Source organism: Aulonocara sp. 'chitande type north' Nkhata Bay, linkage group LG23 (genome assembly GCF_057382095.1).
Source record: "Aulonocara sp. 'chitande type north' Nkhata Bay isolate Kocher_YH1m ecotype deep benthic linkage group LG23, A_spYH_male_GT1.1, whole genome shotgun sequence".
Taxonomy (NCBI): domain Eukaryota; kingdom Metazoa; phylum Chordata; class Actinopteri; order Cichliformes; family Cichlidae; genus Aulonocara; species Aulonocara sp. 'chitande type north' Nkhata Bay.
The window spans coordinates 35,522,934-35,547,421 of record NC_141365.1 but is presented as its reverse complement, the minus strand read 5'-3'; the positions used below and the strand labels follow the sequence as shown (position 1 = coordinate 35,547,421).

Genomic DNA, 24,488 nt, shown 5'->3' with positions numbered 1-24,488 from the left:
CATTTAACATATGCACACTATAACTTCATACATCTGTCACATAAGCTAGAAGTTTCTATCTTTTGCTCTCCTATTGGAAAGACGTACCAAATGAAATTTCAAATCAAATCAAATCAAATCACTTTTTATTGTCACATCACATGTGCAGGCACACTGGCACAGCACATGCGAGTGAATTTGAAACAAGTCTAATGAATCTCTGTGTTATTCGGCCTGAAGTCAGGGCTCTGTTTCTGGGGTGAATATATTATGTTCGGCCCAATAGCTTGGCATGGCAAAGCTTTCCGTTTGGATTCTTCCTGGTGTCACCGAGCTGCTCTCTGTACATCTGCTCCTCCCAGCATACCTCGGCTCGTCCAAATCAGACAAATGCTCTGGCCTTTCCCTTCACACGAAACATACTGGTGGTGCTGTGCCAGGCCTCGTTGTCCTATTGCCAATCTGTCTGACGTGATGAAAAATGGCGTGTTAAATGCATCATGGCGCGGGAAAAAGTGGTGTTTACATGTGACAGACAAGCAGCAATTACCATCTTCTGAGTAAAGCAACCCTGAGTCATTTTGGATTAGTTCAGTAGATATTTAAGCCAATATACAAATAATATAACTGGCTATGGCTTTTAAGAGTATCTCAGACCTTTTCTCTCAATGAAAATTAGCAAGCGTAGGCGTTTTCTCTCTGTTAACTACATAACATGACATTTAAACTGTCGCTAATATTCATTTGTGTTCCTGATGTTGCTGCATTTAAGTTATCTTTATGTAACCTCTCTTAGCTTTGCTGGCTAATATAAATAACAACTGTTGGCTGTAGCTTCAATGCTATCATTGTTTGCATAGCTGTGTAATGGCCTTTGGCTCCATTGGTAGTCATTAGCATAACCTTTTTGAGTGGATGTATTCATAGAAGCAGACTTGCGTCTGTTACCTATGTACCCTTGCTTTCCAATGGTAGGGGATACTCTGTGCTCTGAGTAGCATTTCCAGCAGCTTTAACATTTCTCTGTAAATGCCAGTGCATTTGTTACAGGTTAAAGTATCAAGACAAGTACCTTGATAAATGGGTCCAAAAATACAGTATTTAAGCATTGTGACTGTGCAAATATAATCTAAATATGGCCTCATCTATCTGGCTACTGGTCAGGAACGTTCCTACATGTTCTGCATTTTGCCATGGTTGTGTTTTATGAAAGTAAATTTAGAAAAGATTTACGTGGAAATGCAAAGACCCTCACAAAACTGGAGGAACAGGAAGTCATTTGCAAAGACTCGGGTGCTCCCCATTAATAATTAAATGAGCCGGAAGCTGGTCCCTGAAGCCTCAAGAATGTGTTGTTGTAGGACCTGAGCTTGTCATTGAAGCTGAAGCTATTTATTGTCAGAGATAGCTGAGCAATTTTCCTCAGTCAGTTCCATGTGGGGACTTTTACAGAAAGGCAAGCTCTACTTGCCTTGCTTGTCCTGGCTGAATACCACTGCTCATACTACAGATGGCAGCTTTAATGGCACGTTTGTGTCGATTTCTAAAGAAATATCATAATTGACCAACCATATTTGAGCTGGTTTTTGCTGCAAACGAATAAACAGTGTTTGGAGTATGTGGAGAACAAAAGAAAGAGAATGTAATCTTGAAACTACTATCCTTTCCGTTTTGTGGTAATTAAGCCGTAAAACATTGAACTTAACATGATACAGAAACACAAGGAAACAAAGAATGCTGGGTCAAAATGACCCAGGACCATGATACTTAAGCTGGAGACCCCAAATTTAAAACAAAAGCGTTAGGACTTTAGTCAAAATCCTTCTAGGAGCAACTTGTGCCACTTGGTGACTATCTCACACTCAGATGGCAGCTGGCGGTAGTAGTCCTTGTTCTGCTTCGTTGAGCTCCATGAAGCTACACGTGAACCACCTTGCACCAGAGCAGAAGAAGTACTACCATCTCACAGTGTTGCTAGCTACAGTCCAAAGTTACAGCTTCTCTTTCTCATTCCACAAGAGCACTGAGCAAATATCATATTTTATGGATTGAGCAAGTGAAAAAAAAATCAAAGATACACTTGCCTACGTCTATCCCGTAGTACCAGTATGCCTGCCACTACACAGCTGAAACCTCAAGTGTGCAGTTGTACCATTAAAGTAACTGGTTTTCTGGAAACAGGGGCAAGATACGTGCCAACTTTGGTTTTATAAAATTCTCAGAAATTTCTAGCCTGGTTTTTATTCCTCTCCCTTAAAATGTTTGCTTTAGTCACACAACACTTTCAGCTTTTAGAAGAAATTCCCCATCGATGCCTTTCCCACCACTTTTTAGATTAAAGGTTGATTTTGACAACTTAAGCTCTTTGACAACTTAAGCACTCTACTCCAACTCATGGACCTGACACACCGCTTTTTTTTGCTGGAGAGAAATAAAATTTAACATTCTCATTTTGCAGACCTGAAGAAGACTCTCGCAGTCCTGCTGGATAACATCATGATGAGGCTGGGCAAGCTAGAGTCCAAGGTGGAGAACATCTACAATGGCACAGGGCCCAACCTGAGCAACGGCACCAGCACTATTACGCCCAGTGCTCCAAACTCAGAGAAAGTAAACGTGGCAGGTATGTGCGGCAGTCTTCTTTCGCTTTGGAATAGAGTGTTTGTGTGCATGCTGTGCCAAGGTGGGGGGCAGTCTAAAGGATTTATTTTGTATTTGGATTTGTAAATGTTATCAGTACAAGCTTAGAATCAGACACCTTCCTGGCTCCAGTGGTCATTGATCCTGTGCCACTTAGAAAGACTATAAATGTCTCTGTGCACTCATCCTTTTAGAAGTGTTTGATACATACACAGTACTGAGAAATGGGAATAAGCTGATTGTGGCTGTAGAAAATTTCTTTAAAACTACTCTAGTCAATATCTTTCCTGCGGCATGCAGCTAGCTAAACTTTCCCAGTATTGCCACTGCACTTGATGGGTCCAGACCGCATCCTTGGACTTGATTCAAATAAGGCCTGTGTTCACGCTGCATGACCCTTTTATTAGTTTTCATTGATTTTCCTGCCAGCTTTCAGATGATGAATTCAGCCCAGCTGAGAGAATGAGGTGTTGGTTTTTCTGAGACCCCTCTGAGGGACTTGCTCTCAGTTGTTTGCGCAGCATTAAACAGTAGGAATGTGAAGCTGCACAGCGAAGCAGTATGTGCAGAATTGGATTAGACTGATTGAGATGTTCAAAGAAACACTGGCATTAGTGTAATTCTAATGAGAACTGCTGTGCTGTGCTGCCGCCATCATTTTGGAAGTGCTGATGAGGCCTTTGTGAATTTGTTATTTCACATGACAAAGGACGGTAAGAATACGACAAAATTATGTAGAGTTGAATGAAAGTGTGAGTGTTTGTGATGAAAATACCTGTCAAGGATATAAACAGGCCACTCACTCTTATAGCAGTGAATTCAAAGAGATACAGTGTAGAACATTTGAAAGGCAACACCGAGTAAATTACATGACCAAAGTGTGTGAAATGAATGTATATTGTTTTCAGAGCTGCCCAAGGAAATTAAGTTCTAGTCATATATACGGGCAGGGCAGTTTCTATTAGAAAATTGAAGCCGTTGAAGTTTCCTCCAGGGAAGAGAACATAGATCACCTGCCCACAGATCTAAAAGAAAAGGCAGCGTCGCATTAAAAATCTTATGGCTGAGTAACTAAACAGATTAATTGTTTTTTATTTTGTTTAAAAACTGTTATTTCATCTTCTTTTTCTTTTTTTTGGCTTTAACTATATTCTATAACTATATATGTAACCACCCTGCACAGGCCTGTGGTGAGCCGCGGTAAACCTTGGATGCATCATTTTGAAACAAATGCAAATTAAAAAAAAGAAAATGTGATAATGAAAAAACAGTAATCAATATAGTAACGGTTCCAGACGGTGTCCGACTTTCAGAATTGCTCAGTAAAAAAAACAAACCCTCACTTTCTCTTCCTGTTTCTGTGATATTCAAAGCCTGCTTTGCAGTCATTCTAATGCCACATCCTTTCACCTGCCTTGGTTTGTTTGCCTGGCACTAAAGCAATTTTCTGCTCTTCTTTAGCATCTTTGGAAGGTTGCCTTTGACTGTATCTCTGCTCTTTCACTAATAGAAACGTTTGTACAGTGAAATGACTCAAAATGATGTGTTCAAAAGCCAGAGTACTCTGGGCTTTAAAAAAAAAAGACAGGGATCGTTTTAAAAGAAGCTGTTATAATTGTTAGTGAAGCCGAAATGTTTGACTCATCGGTTGATTTAGTTGATAGTTGATATTCAGTCGATCAAGATTGTCAAGTTAGTGTTATGCATTGAATCGTCTGGACATCTTTCAGTTTCTTGACGACGTTTCACCTCTGATCAGAGAAGCTTCTTCAGTTCTGAAGCTTCTTGGATGAGATGTGAAAGATGTCCAGATGCTTTTCTTTCCAAGCTCCTTAGACCAGGAGTCATATTGTTTCTCATTCGGGAGCGGTTTTCAGTAAGCGTATTAAAACCATTGTGCATATTCTTTCTCATGTTCAAAATAACAACATTGTTTTTTTGTTGTTGTTTTTTTACTTGGGGTAACAATACTGCAGTCTGTTTGGGGTTGCATAAGGTTCTGATCTGCAGTTACTGTGTTACCTGTAGCTGATGGCAGTATTTACACCCCCCACCTGTACAGAAAATAAAGCCGTACTCTGCTGTGGGCACGGCTGGCAGCAAAATGAATTTTAGCCACCAAACAGAAGGAATCAATATCTGTTTCAGTGGATTCTATATTTAGAACATTTTCACTGCTTCACCTGCTGTCAGACGGGCCTTTACGACGAGGAAGCAGAGCTGTTACGCTCCACCAGACTCCACTGACAAAATGAGGAAGTTCGCCTCATAAAAGATTTGAGCTGTCTGCTGCTGCTTTGATTGGTTATTTAGTGGTGTATTTGAATGTACTCGTCAAATCAACAGTGAAAGTATCGATCAGCGCCAGATTTCTGTGAAATAATAAAAAAACCCAAAAAACTCAGCAGACTGTGGCGAAAGCCGCCACAGTCTGTGTGCAATAGTTTCTGCAAATCAACAAACTTTGCACCTGTTGCCCCAGATTAAGATTACATAAATGTGTCCTGTCAAACTTTATTATATAAATTTATATCCATTGTTGAAAGAGCAGCACTGTCTTGCTCTGTGAAGTACAGATGGAGACGTAATACAACATCAAAGCATAACCATATCAACAATATTGTCCCATTCCATCTCCATTATGAAGATATATCTATGCATTAATATATGTAATTAAAAACAAACACACAAACAAAATGTAATATTATGACCCAGTCCTAAATTTGAGCATAAAACCTTGTCATTAATTACAGCTTAATTACATTTTTGCAAACCAAGGAATTAGCAGATTAATCAGTAGCTAATTGCAGCTGTAGTGAAGAAAAAGCTTACATGTAATTACATGGAAATGGAATAAAAAAAAAATAGATGTAATATTTGTAGAGGTTTATGGAAGGCTAGACTTCTTAGATGGAGCGGGTTTTGTGACATTAGGTGGCGGTTAATGAGCCCTGCCTTTGCAGGCAAGCGTGATAAAACATTGTCAGAGCACTCTTGGCTTGAACTGCCCTGTTCCACAGAAATCGTAGCTGGACCTGTGACTCATCTCAGTGAACTTGCAGTGGCCTGTTGGCCTAAAACAACCAGTGGCACCCTTCAGAGACATCTGGAGCCTGAATGTATGTCAAAGCTGACAAAGCTGCACCAATGTCTCTCTTGATAGTTGAACTAAAGGCCCCAGCACTCCAGAGCCTCCATTGGAGCATGTCCTCTGTCTTGGAGCAGGGGCAGTGCTGTTGCCAGCTCCACCGGCGCTCCTCCCTGACTGGAACGCAATTACAGAGATAAGAATCTGGACAGTGAGTGCAACACGCCTGCCTTTCAGGGAGGCTGCTATCAAGATGGAGCTGAGCAGCAGCTCTGGGACTGCGCCGTTTCCAATGGAAAGAGGGAACAGAAAAGAGGCGCATAGAGAGACTACAAACCAAAACTACTGGAGTGAGGAGTCTTTAACTCCTCACGCCTTTAAATCTCACATTGCTGAAATAAAAATGAACCAGGTCTTTAGCCACATAAGGCCATGAATGATTTGCATACAATGCTGGTAGTTCCCTGCCAACTGTTTAGACATTGTGAAGAGCTCCTTCTGTCTTGAGATTGCAGCTGCCTTGCGTTGTGTGTTGTACAAGCTTCATTAGAGGTTGAGGAATTACATTAACATGGTACAATTTTTCTTCAGCCAAAGACAACGGGCACAGATGTCTGTTATGGTGGTCTTTAGATTGCTTCTTAGCAGTAAGCAGATGGGGCCTGGTCAAACTGCATGTGATGCCATGTCTCACCACGCTGTTGCTAATGTAGCTAATCAACCTCTCTAACCATGTTTCATCCAAAGTTCTGCCCCTGGCATGGAGTCTATGTAATCTCCTTCTTCTCACACACACACACACACACACACACACACACACACACACACACACACACACACACACACACACACACACACACACACACACCAGGCATAGAGATAGATGTAACGAACGGTCAGGTGGTGATTTGCAGCATCTAACTCTCCCACGACTCTCACTTGTTCCGTTTCATTCCCCCTGCGATGTATTTCTCTTCCCTTTGCGAGTGTTTAAGGTTATCAATGTCTCTTCCGTCTCAGCCACACCACTGGTGATGTTTGGCTGATTTGCAGCTCGCTGTCTCTCAGACGCCGCCGGCCAAACAGAGATGCTTGCATTCACCGCTCGCGGCATCTTTGCCGCTTTGTCTCTTTCAGCTATCGATCGGCTTGATTTTCTGTTTAATGTTCTCAGTGAAAGATGAGATCCAATCCTCAGTATCAACAAAGGAAAGAGACGAGGATAGTGCTTCTGCTGGGAGTTGCTGGTGGCTCTCTCACTGTGCCTTATTTTCTCTTTAGTCATCTGCTCGATATTCCTCATTTTCCAAAGCCACTTGTGTGTCCAATGTACCTCACAACAGGACGTCACTATTATCAGTTTAATAATAAATACATTTTTCTACTTGGGTTTAGATTAGACTGGATAGCATCTTGTTTTTGAAGGCCTGGATTCTCGGTGTACAGATGAAAACTAATAAAATACACATGCAATTCAATTCATTGCTAATAAGTTGCAGAGAGATGCTATCCACTCCCACACACTAAAATCCTCCCACGAATCCTGACTTTCATCACCCTAAAATCTTTGAATGTTGCATAGCAGCATAAACGAAACCAGAATTTGAACCATTGCTTTTACAGCTGTTGGATCTGTGTTGTATTTCTCAGTGTTTTAGTTTCGCCCTTCAGTGTTTCTTACAGATTTACTTTCTAGTTGTGGTTGTGGCTGTCAGTACTCTGCTCTAAAGCCTTGGTATAGCAGCACATTAAGCAGTAAGGGTGGCTTTGCAAGTTAGTATCTTATGTCTTACAGTGTCTCACAGGTTAGAGTGGACATCAATACATCTTATAACAGAAGTGCTGAAGACTAAACTTTAGCGTTTAAAAACCTAGCATCATCGGTCTTGACGTACCATTCAGTCTCACCCATTCTTAATTCAGTCATTCACCAACCAACTTTAATCTCAACTTTAATTTTTAAGGATTAATTTTTTGAGGATAATTTTATCTTCTTTTTTTTTTTTGCTCCCAGTACCAAAGTTAAGTGGCAGTATTCTGGCTCTTTAAAGCAAAAAGAATCTTGACCGTCTGCAGTCAGTCCAGAATGCTGCGGCAAGGCTTTTAACAAAGACACGAAAAAGAGAGCACAGTAGACCAGTTTTATACTCACTACACTGGCTTTCAGTACATTTTAGAATTAATTTTAAAATCTTAGTACTGACTTTTAAAGCTTTGAATCATGACGCTTCTCTCTATATTTCTGATCTTTTAGGACCTCACACTCCCTCTCGCAGCCTGAGATCATCTAATCAAAGGCTGTTGGTAGTTAGTTAAAACCAGAGGTGATAGATCTCTTAGAGCTATGGCCCCCAGGCTGTGGGAGTCTCTCCCTCCATCTTTACGTTGCCTGGATTGTATTTATTCTTTTAAACATCATTTTAAGACTCATTTATTTAGATTAGCTTTTAATTAGATTTGTTCTGTATGTTTGATTTTACTGTTTTATGTTTATCTGTTATATATTATTGTGAAACACTTTGTGGTTTTTATCCTGTCAAGAGTGCTATATAAATCAATAAAGTAAAGTAAGTAAGGGTGTTGGCGATGACCCGATGCATGTTAAGAATTCAGCTTTGATGTGGCATTCTTGGCAGAAAGTCTCACTCTCCTCTACTTCCTCCACATCTTGTGCGTACCTGCCTGTTTTAGTTTGACGTGGACTGAGCCTCTCCAGGACTTTTCCCACTTGCACATGATTGCACGTCAAGCACAGCAAACTTCTTCCGCTGTGATTGTATTTGCCCCGTGTGCATACTTTCATTACCTTATAGTATCTATCGCAGCAAACTGTGTACTTAAGTCTGATTTTCAATGAATGGACATTCGAGTTTTGCCATACGATAGTCAAACTCATGCCATACTTTTGCAAGCATGCCTGGAGTCACTGTAGCTGTTGTGAAGCTACGGCAGCCACACAAAACTCACCAATCTGCTCTTTCTATCAGTTCATTCGATCATTAGCAGTTAACAGCTGCAAAATTAAAGCGCGTTGAAATCTGTGTCTCATGAATAAGATACTCCATGGATAACACATTTGACTCTATTAGATTAGATAAAAGGGAGTCATGATGGCCAGTTTTTTAAGTCCCCCGCCCCCCCCAAAAAAAGTTCACAGTTATCAAACATCAACATACTAACCCATCTGAAGGCTCTTTACAGATACAGATATTTTTTTGTTGTTGTGAGGTCACATAGTGTAAATCCCCTCGTGTCGCTCCTTTCCCTCCACACTCTTATTTCTCTATTTCAGCCCTTTATCCCGCAGGCAGGCTTGTATGTACCCTTGAGGTCTTGACTGGGTTGAGTGGAAGGAACATCTGGGGATGATGCGCCATTGGCTGCGACACGTGCATCCAACTTTTTCTTCTTTGTTTTCGTCTCTCATCTTACGACTTCCCTCTTTTTCTTTTTTTTCTGCCCAGTGACTGTTTGCAGGGAATCTGCTAATTATGAAATCTGACAAACACTGAGAGTTTAACGGTGTTAGGTCCAAAACGCCATACCATATTTTTCTGCTTTTACCATTTCTAATTCTCGTCCCTCTTGTTTACCTTCAGTCTCTTCATGCTCCATGTTTTTTTTCTTTTCCCCTCTTTGTATGCTGCCCTCTCTCTTCCCCCCCCTACATCCTCTTCCTCTGTGCCAGTTTTGCTGCTCTGCTGGTTCAAGCCGCTGCTCCGGCCCTATAGGAATATAATCGGCTTTGACTCCTTCCACCAAATATCAACCATTTCCCCAGGCATATTTTATATATATTTTTTTATTTTTTTATTTTTTAATAGCCGGATAAACACACACACTCACTCCAGTTTTCATTCACTGCAGCTGCAGATTTTTCAGGATCCAGATGACAGAACAGGGCAGCAGGCGCACATGAACGCAGAGCTGATGCAATTCAGTCCTTTTTCACACAGAGACTGACGACTGCATTATCGCCCGTGCTTGTTCATATTCGGGTTGCATGTTTAGACACCCACCCACATACGAGAGGAAACCAAATTCTCTGCATATTTTCCTGCATCGTGCAACTGCCTTCCTCTAAAGCCGTATCTTGCATTGTAACACCGGTCGCAGAGAGTGCATGTGTCCAGCACTTGGTCAGAAACAATTCAAGGTTTCAGGCCTTGCAGAGGAAATGGAACATCTGCAATAAACTTGCTGCTATTTTTAGTCTAGTTTCTCAGGTCTGTTTAAAATCTGTCATCAAAACAGTGAATTCTTTGAAGACACAAGCCAGTCTTCACAGCCTTGCCCCTCTAACCACAATTGGTAGAAATCAGCAGTGGAACATTAGTCATAGCTCAGCAATGATGAGAGCTAATCACAGCTTTCTGGCAGCCCTGTGTCCTTGTGTCGCTTTTGGTGCAAAATCGGCATCGTCCTCTATTTTCGGAGGGAACAGCGAACCGATCAGATTGCTCGAGCACAAAAGAGGGACTGATTACAGACAGTTTCTGTTCTGTGCAACAGAGGAAGGGAGCGTAATATGAAACTTGGTGTGGGCTGGATGTTGGGGTTACGTGGGGAAATTTGGATTTGGTTTTTTAGCCTCCAGAACTTTGCAGTGGAACACTTGTGTGGACCAAAGGCAGAGAGACACATGTGTTTTGACCACTTCCAAACACGTGCCGCCTCGTATTGGGAAGCCCCTCTGGTGTGTGTGTGTTACCCTGCTGAGGTCCCTTCAGGTGGCAGCCTGGCCTAAAGAAATGGCTTTCAGTAGCTTTTGGGAGTTTCATTTAAGGGGTGCAGGTCAAGTTTTACAATATATACAAACACTGTAAACGCAAAAGCTGTCCGTAATCCTTCTATAATCCTAATGTTTACATTTTTTACATTTTGGAGTGATGTAATTATTACTTCAGTTGTGTATTTAGTGTGTGAATGTTGTGGTTTCCAAAGTTTGTGTTGCTGAGAGTGTAAATGTTTCGCCAACATAGCTAGGGCTCATGTAGCAGTTAATTGCCTACCTCTCTGTGTTATTCTGGGTTATTAATAAGTTTTTAATAAAACGTAATTTCCTGTATGAGACATTGAAAAATTGAGCAAACACTGAGCTCGTTACACATGAAGAAAAGCTTGTATACAACAACAAAGGTAGGTAAATCTCTACCTACATTTGTTTAGCTTTTTTACTTAAGCAAGCAATCTCAAGATAATATTAAGCTGCCTTGTCCTACCTATGCGTTGATTATCATTGTATTTTCTGTCCATTTTTCTTTGAGGCAGTGAGTTTGCACAGTTTATAAAAAATGCATCAAATTTTACAGTGTACTCAAAAGTTAGGCTTAAACTTTTCTGTTTCTGGCATTTTCTGCTTTAATAATTAATACAACATTTTGTTTAATAATGTGAATGAATGTGTATTTGGTATATCCTGTACCAGAGGTTTTATTTTTTTAATGTTTTTTATTGCATTTAGATTTAGAATTCACTGAACACTGGTGTAGTCTCCGTAAACATACGCATCAACACATCTTTGTGCTTGTTGTCTTGGTAAATTTGACCATATTAAAAAAAAAAAAAAAAACTAACGACATTAGTATTATTATTTTGTACTGTTTCAGTCAGTGTTTATTTTTTCCTAAAGTTTACGTCTTTAATTTTAGTTTGTATTTCTTTTAACTAATTGTTTTCTCACAGTTTTGAGTTGATTATAATAATCTTGATATCTGCTCTCTTGCTGTGAGGCAATAGCAAGAAAAGGAAGTAAGACAAAACCGTTAGCATGTTCCTTATTTATAGAAAAAAAAAACCTTTCCAACAGGTAGATATAATTGAGTTGACTTATTAGACAATTATTAATTTAACTGTAATGGAAAGGGACAGGTGCTATTAAAATGTTTTTAAAGGGGAAGCTTTGAATGAATCAGTGTGGCATTGATAGAGGATTCGATTTCACAGGTTTAATGTTTTATGTCGCATGTCACTTCCTCATATATAAGGTCACACAGTTTCCTCTCTTCTGAGTGAGCTCTGTCTGGAGCTTTCAAATACAGATCTAAAAGTCACAGGGAAGTAAATGAAAACAGCAGAAAGGAACATTAACTGTATCACGTCTTAACGTGTCTGATTCCTAGAAACCCTTAAGGTCAGCCGGTGGCATCCGTAGCGTTAACTTGAACTTTAACTCCGCACTTGAACCCAAGTAGACAGCTTACAGCTGAGTTAAAAGTGAAGAGCAGAAGCACTGTTAACAGGCTGAACAGGCTCATAGCCTAAGGAGGTGGTGGATAATCAGCTTTATGATAAGGTTTGTGTGAAGCCAGGCGAGCCAATGAGAGTCGAGCTAAGTTGAACTTGTTCGTAGCACTCCCTGATGACAGTCGCTGATCTCTCCACCTGCACAGCTGTCGAATCTCTTTGGTGACTGTGTTCGTCAGCCTTCCTCGTGTCTAATTGATGAGCTGCTGCTGAGATGTACCCTCGCTGATACCTCTGCTTCTTCTCGCAAAGTGCATCTAAAATTAGTGTTTCTAAGCAAATGGATCAGAGGACACGGCGACAGAGGATATGCTGCACTTCTCCCCTCTGTAATTTATTTTTTTCATTTTTATTTTTCAAGCTTTTATCTCAGTTGTCACCATAGTGACAGTTAACGCATCATGTGCTTTAAAATTGCTCATTGCTCCAGCGTCTTTGTTTAGCTAATTGTATTGTTGAGAGTTAGATTCTTACCATCTTGCACTTGCACAGCCCTTCTCTTTTGCATTCCAGTTAATTTGGTGACTTATTTGAGTCCCACTGACCAAATTATGCCATTAAAGCAGGGCCTTGGCACATGTCACGTTATCTGAGGGTTTTTAGTTAGGAACGCCTGAGAGGGAAATCATTGAGAGTGAGATGGATACAGAGAATAACAGAAACCACATATAACATAAACCAGATGTCTTCAATCCAGTTCTGGAGTTGTCAAATGTCAGATTACCTCATGGACTTGGACAAACACACATACACACTGGGACAGGGAATGGAAGAAAAACCCTCTGTGTGTGTTTGTGTGTAATATCACATATTGTTCAGAGATGATGCTATTTAAGGGCTCTCAGATGGCCAACACTGTGTGCTGGGAGCTGGCTAATGGTGACCTCAGTGCTGTGAGCTCTTGTGTATCTTATGCAAGTTGGAGTGATCTCATCTGTTTTCTTCCTCTGGTCCTCTGTATTTTTATTATTGTGAGAAAAAATCTAGATCGAATAAATCCTTTTTGGGATTCATTTTCACTACAAAGGGTACAAAAGTGTAACCTTTCTTTTGGCCTGACACACCCACCATTTCCTGCAAGGTTTAGCCAATCAGAAGAAAGCAGGCTTGGTTGGGAGGTATAGTCTTGTATGGGGGCGGAGTTAAAACTGCTGTCTATGAAATAAGGAATATTTTTGAACTGTGAATCATGCAAAGCAACTCTAGTAGAGTCTCTGTATAAAGAAAGGAGGTGAAAATGTACATAATATGCTCACGTTCAAGAAATTTTATTAACATTATACATAATTATGTTATGAATGACCAGAATACTTGATGACAGCTTTAACTGACTTTTTCTGGTTAACTCATGAACTATTTACATATCTAACATACCACTTTTATTTTAAAAGCAAAAGTAAAAATGATAGTATGTTTGTTTTTTAGTTTCTAGCAGTTCTACCATCAGCTCTCTGTTTGTATAGCCATCCCTCACAGGGTTGCTTGTTTCTGTTAGAAATAAGCCAGGTTGTTTCCTAGAAACAGCTTTGTGGGTTGTTCTTGGAATACTCTTTAAAGGAGTTTGTTGTTTTAAGCTCCATGCATGGTTTCCTCTTCCCTGCCTCTGTTTTGTGTACACTAGACTGAGGTGTGGTTTGCTGCTTGGCTTTTCACCTCAAATTGCCGCTTATAGACGTCAATCATGCTTCACATCATCTGATTCAGCATCAAGCTGCATGACAGCTAGGAACTGTGAGGCTTATTTCTACATGAGAATTTCTTTATTTCTTTTCTGGTCAGTAAAGGCCCTGCTGATGCACCTTGACACCATGCTGGGCGGGGTTGTTTCGGCCATGCTTTTCCCAGCTTTAATGTGCAGCAGTAGATGATTTGTGCTGAAAATGATCGTGGTTCTCTGTGAAGCAGGTCATTTTGTCCGACCTAAACATCCCTGGCGTAGCAGAGGTGAATAACTAGGAAATTGCTCCTTTTGAGGCAGCACCACCTCTTCTACGTTTGATCATGAAAGGAACTATATTTAGGTCGTCTTTGGAAACTGCTTCTTCCACTTCATTACAGCTAGGAGAGAAGATTTGCCTGGTGGCGTTGGCGCTTGCTGACCAACTGGCTGAATGACAGGCTGCCTCTTTGGCTGTTTGCTTGGTTGGTCTGTTGGGTTGGTTGGCAGACTGACTGGGTGGATGGAATGACAGGAACTTGCACAGAGCGAGTTCCTGTCATTCCACCCATCCATCTTGTGTGCTGCACAAGATGGCCCCGTCACCAAATAGCAAATCACAAGTCACATTTGTTTAGCTTATTCAATACACACAGTCAGCAGATGTTTTCACACAAGTGTGATCCTCCCCATGGGTTTGAGAGCTACAGCTCTCTTATTTTTCATTTTTCTCTTATTTGCTTTCCTCATGTTTTGCTTTGCTTTCATAAGATGTCATTAAGTTGTAACTCTGGTATGTGAAATAGTAAGGGGAATTAGTTTATAGTGACTGCATATTTTAACAAAAGTTATTTTTTTAAAAATAGAAATTTAGCTTCATTGTAAGGGCAAACGCATCGCTATAGGACATGATGTAATATTAGCATTTGTTCCAGCCTTGAGATTTAAGTACTTTAAAACCAGGACTGATATTTGGTGATTACAAAATCTGATATTCCGATGGGTCAGCCAATAATTTTTTCTTTATTGTGACAAATTGAACATAAACAGATTTCCACAAAGTGCATAAATTTTCTTTTATGGGCCATTATGCTAATTATGCAAATGCTGATATCAGCCGATAAATCAGTGGCTCTCCAGTCCTACGCTGTCATTATGAAGAAAGCTTGATTCTCATGGTGAGTTTAGGCCAAAAGCAAAATAAACATCCTACATGATTCAGTGCAGTCAAGGAGACTCTTACAGCAACTGGAAGAACTACTTTGTTCCAAAGTACATCTGATAACTTATCAGTAACGTAACGCACAGTGCTATAACCTTAACTCATAACACACAAGCCTCTTACTGGCATATATCTTATATCTCTATCTCTTTATGGCTGTGTTTCTATGCCCATCTAATGTTTAATAGTTCAGACAGGTCCGGCCTCCATTATTCGTTTATAGAAGGCCAAACCTTACTCTGGCTGTTTGTTGCTCAGCTCCTGCTGTTCTCAGAAACAAGAAGAGGTTTTGATTGTGTCCATCTTTTGTGAGATACTAGAGTGGCTCTCAGGCCTCCCACAGCTTCCCTCAGTTTTCTGCAGAGCAGTAACTTCACATGAATTGCCAAAAAAAATCTTGTGCATTGTGCTTCAAGATTACTGTAAGAAATAATGTGTTTGGTGTAATTAGTCGGCCCAAGACAAAGAACTGTTATTCCGACTGGTTTGCTGTTGTACCTCTGTAGGAATCGTGGTAATCATTTCCTTATCGGGGGTGGTAACGGAGTCCAAACAGTGAATCTGTTTGTGTGATAATCTCTCTGACTGCTGTTTTGGTGTCTCAGCCCCACTAACTTTCTCTAGGGGCGTCTATCTTTGGGTTCTGACACGTTCTTATGGAAAGCACCCAATTTCTGTCCCGCACTTCGGGTGTGTATGAAAGAAATGTCAAATCTTATCAGCAGAATGACATTTCATAAGATCAGAAGTTGTTTTGTGGTGTATTATCATTACCAACATTACTAATGTTGACATATCACAATCAGGTAGAGCTGGGCGATATAAGATTTTTTCATATCACGATATGTTTTTTTCATTTCAGGCGATAACGATATCTATCACGATATCAGCCAAATAACTATATTTGTAAGATTTAAATGTGCCGTTGCTCACAAGTAAAATGTGAAATAATCAGCAGCTTGTTTTGATTTAAATATTTATTTTCCATAAGTCAACAGGGTAGATGTACTTAAGGAACATGAGACTTTTTCAGATAAATAAAGGCAAATATTGCAAACTACACAAAAGGCAGCCGCTAAAGCGTTTAAGTTTCAAAATAGAACAAACGAAACAGACTAAATTGTCAATTCCACTTAGAAACAAAATATTAATTCTAAAAATAAATCTTAGTTTGTTTTACAGAAGAACAGACAAAACTGACTAACTTTTGTCAATATCAAATAAACTGAGAACTAAAAGGAAATTCTCAATCTCTCCTTGTTGTATAGCTGAGCTTTTCAAACAGTTTTAACAGTTACTTTAGTCTGACAAAAGCCGAATGACGAATTAGCGCTTCCAGTCAGAGACTGAGGCTACGTCCACACGTACACGGGTATTTTTGAAAACTGAGATTTTCCGTTTTCATTTTAAAAGATAATCCCGTCCACACATAAAGGCAGAAATGAAGGAAAACGCTGCTATGAACATGCCAAAGCAGCAGGTGGCGCTAGATTCCTAACCGTGCAGAAATGTTGGCCAATCAGAAGTCTAGAAGCCTCGGTGGGAAAAAGTAAACAAAGCTGGGGCGTAGAAGCAGAACCCAGTCGTATGTGTGGAGGGACAGTAACTGTGTGTATATGTAAGCATTTAAACACTGCAGAGAGTAGAATTAACAGTAACAGTATTGTAGAAATTCATTTCACCGAAACAATAACGTGGCGCACAGTGTGACGTCAAAAAATGCGCACACCTTTGACGCTGCGTTTTCTCCGTTTTTCTAGTCCACACGTAAATGCAAAAACGGAGTTTTCAAAAATCTTCGTTTTCAGTGACCAAAAACGCCGTTTACGTGTGGACGAAAGGTGCAAACGGATAGAAAAATCTGCGTTTTCAAAAATACCCGGGTACGTGTGGACGTAGCGCATGCACCAGTTTATTGTATTTCCAGACTTGCTTTCGGCACAATTTACAGTGCACGCTACTCTGTTTTTTGTCAGACTTGAAATAGCCGAAATACCTTCACACTACGGAACTTCTATGGCTCTTCCGTTCGACAATCTCTCCGGCATTGGAACCATCATCTGTTTTCTCTTCGGTCAAGCTCGGTTGATTTTTCTAGTCGGCACACTCATTTCCTCCATTACCCGGGCGGTACGGTGGCTGGCTGCTTCCCAAACAAATACACATGTGCGGCTTGGCACTTGTGCTGTACGTAACAAGTCACGTGACGTGACGCTGCGGCTGTGATTGGTTCGGCTCTGCGCTACTTAATTTGGATTGGCTGCTCTTTTTTTTCTTTTTTCTTTTTTAAGAGGACAAGAGCGGCGAGGTCTATCGCGATAGTTAAATTTTTCTATCGAGAAAAAGTTATATCGCGATACATATCGTTATCGTTCTATCGCCCAGCTCTACAATCAGGTATTTCTTCTTTTAAGCTTCTTGAAGGCTGAGTGTCTGTTCTGGCAGTAAATCAAGGCTATCATTGGCTGATGATGAACTTCAACATCGATGGATGTTGAAAATGATATTTATTGTATGTGATTGTGTTGTGCTGTCCTAAACTGTGTGAGTGTTAAATCTGTTCCACTGCAAATGATTGCAGCTACTGCTACTGTACAGCATTGATCGTGTTGTTATTTTTGTGTGTGTGTAGATTACCCAAGTTAAAGTTTGACATTGATGAACCACAGTACTGAGGAGAAGGGACTTTGAGTCAAGTGACTCATCTGTGGCTTTTATTTCAAGTCAGGATTTGACAGGATAGTAAACTGGTTTGGATGCCAGAGTAATCTTGTCAGTTTTTACTTTCTATAGTTTTTCCCAGCACAACATTGCAAGAAAAGAAGCTAAAGGAAATCTGTCAATGAAAAAGGTTTATTCCATGACTGTTATGGTGAAAGTAAGACAAACATTTTGACATGAAAATATGTAGTTTCAATTTCACTTCTACCTGAGTATAGTTACTGTATATCGTTACCAGTTCAGTATTTGTCAGGGAGCGCTCTGGGTTATAATTATTATCTTTATTATAATTACTTTATACTTTATTTTAATACAGCATAACTAAGGGGGGGGACTTGAAGTTGACATCAAGCAATGATGAGCCAATTGACCCACACTAGCATCTTGCTGTGTGTCGAGGTAAAATAGCATTATTTTACTATTTATACATTCATTACTGTGACATGTTTTTACCTATGAGCGCACTTGTTATCAAATGCCACAGTCTTATTGGTCAGATCTGCTTAAGCTGGGCACACACTGCGATTTTTTTTTTCTCAGTCCTATATTCAGCTCCTGCTCAAACTATACGGTTGAATAGCAGGGGTTAGAAGTTCGTAGGTCACGATGCAGGGTCTCACACTATACAGCCCCATGCTCTGATGCAACCTGAGTGCTCACACTGTGCGTCCACAACATGAAGTGGTATGGATGCACAGTGCAAGAGACAGATTTTATAACACATAATCTGTCTCTTGCTCTCCCTCTCTGTCTTACACACACACACACACACACACACACACACACACACACACACACACACACACACACACACACACCGAAAAGGCTTGCCAAAGTTCTACCAGATGGTCCTCCATCACTTGTGTCCAGATCAAACATTGCACTTCTGTGCTACTTTGTCTTTTTCATTTCCATCTTTGTGTTTGCACAAACAGGTTTGATTTTCTTGTGACCATACGATTGCTGATTGTTAACTTTTTTGAGATTTGACTTCTTTGCTGTATTTTAATAAATATTTTCCAGTATTGATATCAAGTTTAAACTCATTACGTCAGCCTGGCATGCACCTCTGAGCTTTTTATCCATTTGCCTTCCATTATTTATATCCTGGCACTAAAGGTCAGGGCGGATGACGACTCTGAATGACGATATCAGAAAAGGTGATTATAAGACTGGGAGCCGTGCGGGCCATGCACGTTAATCCTGCAGGGACATTCAAATCAGTGTGGAGGAGATCTCACAGGAGCTCTCTCCTCTAACTGCAGCTTCTGGTTTTTATTCTTCTACTGTTTGCATCACTGCAGCTTCAGCTGGTGCAGCTCTTGCCCTTGTGTGGTTTTTCGTTTTTATGGAGTTAAGACTACAGAGCCGAAGGTGATGCTATCGGATGACCATCATCCCTGACCGCAGGGTAATGGCCAGTCTCCATTTGCAAATTCAAAAGACATCCAGACATAAAGTGCTGAGAGTGTTCTGCACTGGGATGATTGTGTAATTTTATTTCATTTCACACTGCGCAATAGGTCTAATGCAATTCTTGTCACATTGTCTGATGACTCATGTCATGGGCATAAATACTTGTGCAAAACTTCCAGTTTCGTTAAAGTAAAAATCAACCCTTGTGATCTCTTGTTTTATTTGGAGCAGGAGCGAGTACAACTTCATGTTGTGGCAAATTCTTTTAACGCACAGCCTCAAAGCACTTTCAGGTATTTTTCTTATTCGCTGGTCTGTCTTAATCAATTTCAAATGAAACGATGTGATGAGTTCCTACTTTGAAATTACAGACACAAAGACGAAGCTCTCGAGTCGTCAAACAGATGCTGTTGTCTTCGATTTGCAGAAAATAACTTTAAAGTACCTTTGTGGGCCCTCCTTTCCAGTTTGATGTTTACATTGGACTCTACAAAGGTACCTTTGCATAGACCATGGTTCATAATAATCCTAGTTTGTTATCCTGGGCCTTGTTGCAGACACTCAGCTTGAAACAAGCTCACTTTCAGCCATCTTTCTTCTGATTGGCCACCTTTTGTACAGAAAAGGCTTGAACAGCTGGTTACTGGCTTGTTACCACAAGCTTCACTCACAAAGTCACACACATTCTGCAGTCCTGTCTTTGTAATCACCTTAAGACGGGGCAGCTCAAGGGTTCAGCATGTTGCCCAAGGATGCTTTGACATGTAGGCTGGAGGATTCAGTGTTGTATAAATAAAATTGCCATTGCCCCTGTGTCTTCTCCCTCGCCACACCGCCAGCAGGTCGTAGCAGATGTTTGCCCCTCCCCGAGCCTGGTCCTGCTGGATGTTTCTTTCTGTTAAAAGGGAGTTTTTCACACACCCACCTCATTTTGGGCAGGTTTAATGATTGTTAACTACTGTATGTGACAGCAAATAAGGAGAAGCACAAGAGGTGACATTTAACCAAAGCAAAGCCTTTTGAATTTAAACATTGTTTGTTATTGCTTCCTTATTATATGATGCTTGCTGTCCATGGAGCATCACATCTAAACAATTCATACACTCTTTTGTATCTTTACTGCTTTCTTTCTTGTATCACTTAGCATCCGTTTAAAGTTGTATCGTCACAGTTACCATCGTGTTCTGCAGAATAGCAGTAGCAGAAATTGTTGCATTGCCAGTTATTACAGCCTAAGGATAAGAAGTAGTGGATAAACATCAACAAGATCAAAAATAAAAACAGATTTTGTATTCACGTGTTTGCATTTAAAATTCTTTGTGTGTTGTAAAGACATCTGATAGGTCATTCAGAATGTAGGCAGTCGCACACAATAGCCCTAATGACCTACATAGTACATGTTTATTGTAAGTATTATAATGTAAACTAGTTAGCAGTCAACAGAAGGGGAAATAAAGAAGGTGTTGACAGTGTGATTGGAGCTAGAAAGATAAATGTGTGACACGGTTGTGTGTGGGCCTTGTGTACTCCACACATGCTTCATTTCCCCTCACAATTCAGACCATCAGTGTGAACTGCAGATGTTAATATTTTTGTCTCTATTATATCCACTGTAATAGTGATGTATCCAGTAAAACAAAACAAAAAACCCACGCAGACAGATAAAGAATTCTGGAGCTGACTGACTCGACCTTATTGATTTAGTTTCTCTCTCTTTCTCTTTATCCAGACCTCCTAAACGGAGCCCAGGAGAAGTGCGAGCTGCCGCCTTTGGATGGTTTCCCTCACTGCGAGGGCAAGCTCAAGGTGAAGCAAACATGCAAACACACATTAAAAACAGGCCTCTCCATCCCACTCTCTGAGCACAGCTTTGAAAAGGAGGTTTGAAACATGTGAAAGACGAGTTACTGAAAGGAGAACTGCCTGCAGAAATTCATAGCGAACAGAAAAGAAAACAAATGACAGTGTAATCTACAAAACATAACCAGCATCTGGCTTATAGCTTTTACATGGACAGTGGACAAAAAGAGTTGATGCAAGGGCGTTAATTAGTTTATTAAATTGCATTAATATTCAAAATATAAAAATAAAAGGTGTAATTTTAGGGCCAATAAAACTCTGAGCTGCAGGTCTGAAGTTTGTTAGGTTGGACATTAATTAACATGCACACCATCATCACGCCTTATTTTCATCAGCACAAAAACTACGTAATCTTTATTAATGTTCCTGTAGTATTTTTTATTATTATTTAAAAGTAGCCTGTGGAGTATTCCTGTGAATACTCTCAGTGTTTCCTGCCAGATCATGGCCTTAAGAGGCACAGGTTACATTCTGCATACCTACCTGTGTGTTAATTTATGGGTGGCCCAGGTATTTGAGGTCAGTTAGTAATGATGCTGTTTTGATTGAAATGGTGATGCACTGAAGAACCATTTATGTAACCCACATGTCACACCGATCGCAACCGATTCCCTCAGCTTCTTTTCAGCACCACACAACATCAGTCATCTCATATATAATGAGCCTTGTAGTCTGTGCTCTACGTTTTTAATCTGTCATATGTTATAAACACGTTGCTGTTAACGAGGTAACGCTTCTGACTCGCTAACAAAAGGAGAGAAAACATACCTCAGAGCCTGTTTCTGTAAATTTGCCTGGATCACAAGATAGACTGGGATAACTGTTACTCAGGTCAACTCAGGTCTGGGAAACACTTTTGTTGCTCTGCATTTTTATTACAGGAAAAATCTGCAATGCAGCTTGAAGCTGGAAACACCCACACAGATTTAAAAGAGCACCACCGGCTCGTATTTCGAATAATTGTGAATGATTAATGAATGTTTTTTTAATAGTTGTTTGCATTAAATTACTCAGTGCATATATGTAGTCGTAATAAGATCTCTTATTACAAAAGTGCAGAGCCCCTAAAGTCCTGAAGGAGGATGCTTTTCATCTGGTGTGAACCTAATTATCTTGCCTGCACAGTCAGTGAAGCTAAAGCCTGATAAGCTGAGTTCTTTGCATTTTTTTGGTGACTGAGTGCAATTAAATCGGTTAATTAGTCAATTATCTGTTGTACACAGGACAGCTAAATATTATTTTCCAAGGCGTCCAACGACTTCAGACACATAACAAGTTTTAGTTTGAACTCAGGATGTTATGCAGTGAAGTTCATCTTTGTCTTAAATCCTTTGCACAAGCTAATTTATATGTTATCTTATATGACGTATATACAGTGTGTTTAGATACCGGGCATAACATTATGACTGACAGGTGACATGAATAACTGATTATCTCTTCATCATAGCACCTGTTCATGGGGGCGATGTATTAGGGAGTGTTAGAAGCACAAACAATGGGCAACTGTAAGCATTTGAGCCAGTTTGACAAGGAGCCAAACTGTGATGGGTAGACGACCAGGTCTCAAAATCTGCAGCTTTTGTGGGGTGTTCCCAGTAAGAAATGGTCAGTATCTATCAAAAGTGGTCCAAGGAAGGAAAAGTTGTGAAAAACTGACAGGGTCATGGTCGGATCAAGCAGACGAGTTACTGTCGCTCAAATTGCTAAAAAAAAACCCTAACGGCGGTTCTGATAGAAGACAGTCCCTATTATGGAAACGGTAATCCATGATCTTTCAGGAGGATAATGGGCCCTGCCGCAGAGCAAAGATGGTTCATGATGGTTTTAGGAACACAACAATGTGTGAGTAAGCTGTGAGGTGTGTGAAGTCTTTTGGCTCAGACGTCACACAGTTTGACTATTTTTGTTCACTCTTGACTCTGTATGACAACACCAAGAGATGATATCCCTAATATGGTCATCTCAGACACTCAGCCCGACCTGAGCACATTTACCCCCACCCACCTGCTGTTCAGACCTGTTTGCAAGTGGCAACCAATCAGAAGAAAGTTTGTTTAAATGACTTGTTTTAAACAGTGGATGAAATGAGGGGGCTGGACCAAAGTCCATCATAAAGCAAAAAAGGATTATTTCGAAGCAGAACTCATGCATAGCTACTCTAGTACAGTCTGAGATTGAAGAGATGGAGCTGGGAATAAGAAAGTGCTTTCTATCTAGTTAATTCAGTCTGTGATGGCACACTGCTGCCTTCACTTTTAAACAACTAACACATCACTGTTGTTGTGAATGCATACTTCCCAAAACTCCTACATGACACTGCTGTACAGTACCTGCAGGCCGGATGAGCAGATGACAGCCAGGTTTAATTCTGGGGCAGACGGGTACTGGCAGACACAGGTGCATACACCCAAATAAAACACATAACACATGCTGTGTTATGTAAAACAAGACAATGCTTGTCCATTGTCTTGTTTGGTTTTTTGTCTGTGTGTTGGCGAGTCTGTGTCCCTCAAGCTGATGGGGGACTATCATACACACCATCTGCTCAGCCACTCCTAATCTTCCATTTGTACTGTTAGAATTTCCAACTTGGCCTGAGGAAATGCTAAAGCTTTCCTTACACATACACCATCTACACGAGTGCTGCACATGAACTCCTTTTTCCTTTCAGAAAAGGGATCAAAATTCAGTAAACTGGCATTTCACACGAGTAAAACATCTGAAAAATACATTTTCTCCTACTCACAGAACTCTTTTTGGTCATTGTTTAAAGTAACGCAATCTCTATGCATTTGCCTTCCAAACGACTCCGAGCCCATCTGCCAGTTCTCCCAACTATGAAGCGCTTTGAATAGTCGATTTTCTGTTTGCCAGTGCGCTGCTCCCTTAGGTTACTGCAAATCACCATGCATGACGTATTGGAGCCTACGAGCAGGATAGCTGTCAGTCCACATCTCAGCTCAGCAGCCCTTCCACTTCCACAGAAATGCCAGTGCCACAGAAATCTGCCCCCCGGACATCAAATTAGAAGAAGAGTTTCTCATCGCAGTCCGCATCCAGAGTCTCCATCAATCCCGGCTTTCCACACATTTTATTGAGGACATTCTACATTCTTCCATTTCAGTGAAGAATGACATTTTCACATTGAAGGATTTCCACTCAGTCACACATGAAGGTTGCCACTAGGGCTGCCACAAACGATTATTTTGATAGTCGACTAGTCACCGATTATTTTTGCGATTAGTCGACTAATCAGATCATCATCCATTGGACGTAAAACTTATTGCACCAGCATGCATCTGCTCTTATATAACTATCATTAGCTTACAGCTTTAAGTGTTTAAGGTGCTAACTAAAAATAAAGACAAGTTGATGGTTTATTAAATTTTAATGAAATTTGCAGATTGTTTCGGTGAAGTTTAATAAACTCCTTGCTATCTAAAATATAACAGGACACCGGAGTATATTCTCCAGCGTCTCACACTTCTGATAATCAGTTGTCTGCTTGACGTTTATTCAGCTGTGTAAAAACTATAACTTTAATCTCAGCCAAACCGATTTACTCAGGAACAAATAAAATACTAAAAAAAAAAAGCCCAGCATAACATTTTTAAGTTATCTAAGTCACTTATATATGTTTAACCTGAGTAGCGAAAGAC

The 24,488-nt window shown here is 40.4% G+C and overlaps 1 protein-coding gene across 2 annotated transcripts in view; it reads left to right on the top strand.

The window, feature by feature from the left end:
* Positions 1-24,488, top strand: part of mgat5 (alpha-1,6-mannosylglycoprotein 6-beta-N-acetylglucosaminyltransferase) — a 104,363-nt gene that overhangs the window by 23,815 nt on the left and 56,060 nt on the right. For both annotated transcript variants that reach the window (XM_086281539.1, XM_086281538.1), the window contains exons 3-4: positions 2,438-2,602; positions 20,699-20,775. In XM_086281539.1, coding sequence (XP_086137665.1) covers positions 2,438-2,602; positions 20,699-20,775 — 242 coding nt within the window. The remainder of the gene's footprint in view (positions 1-2,437; positions 2,603-20,698; positions 20,776-24,488) is intronic.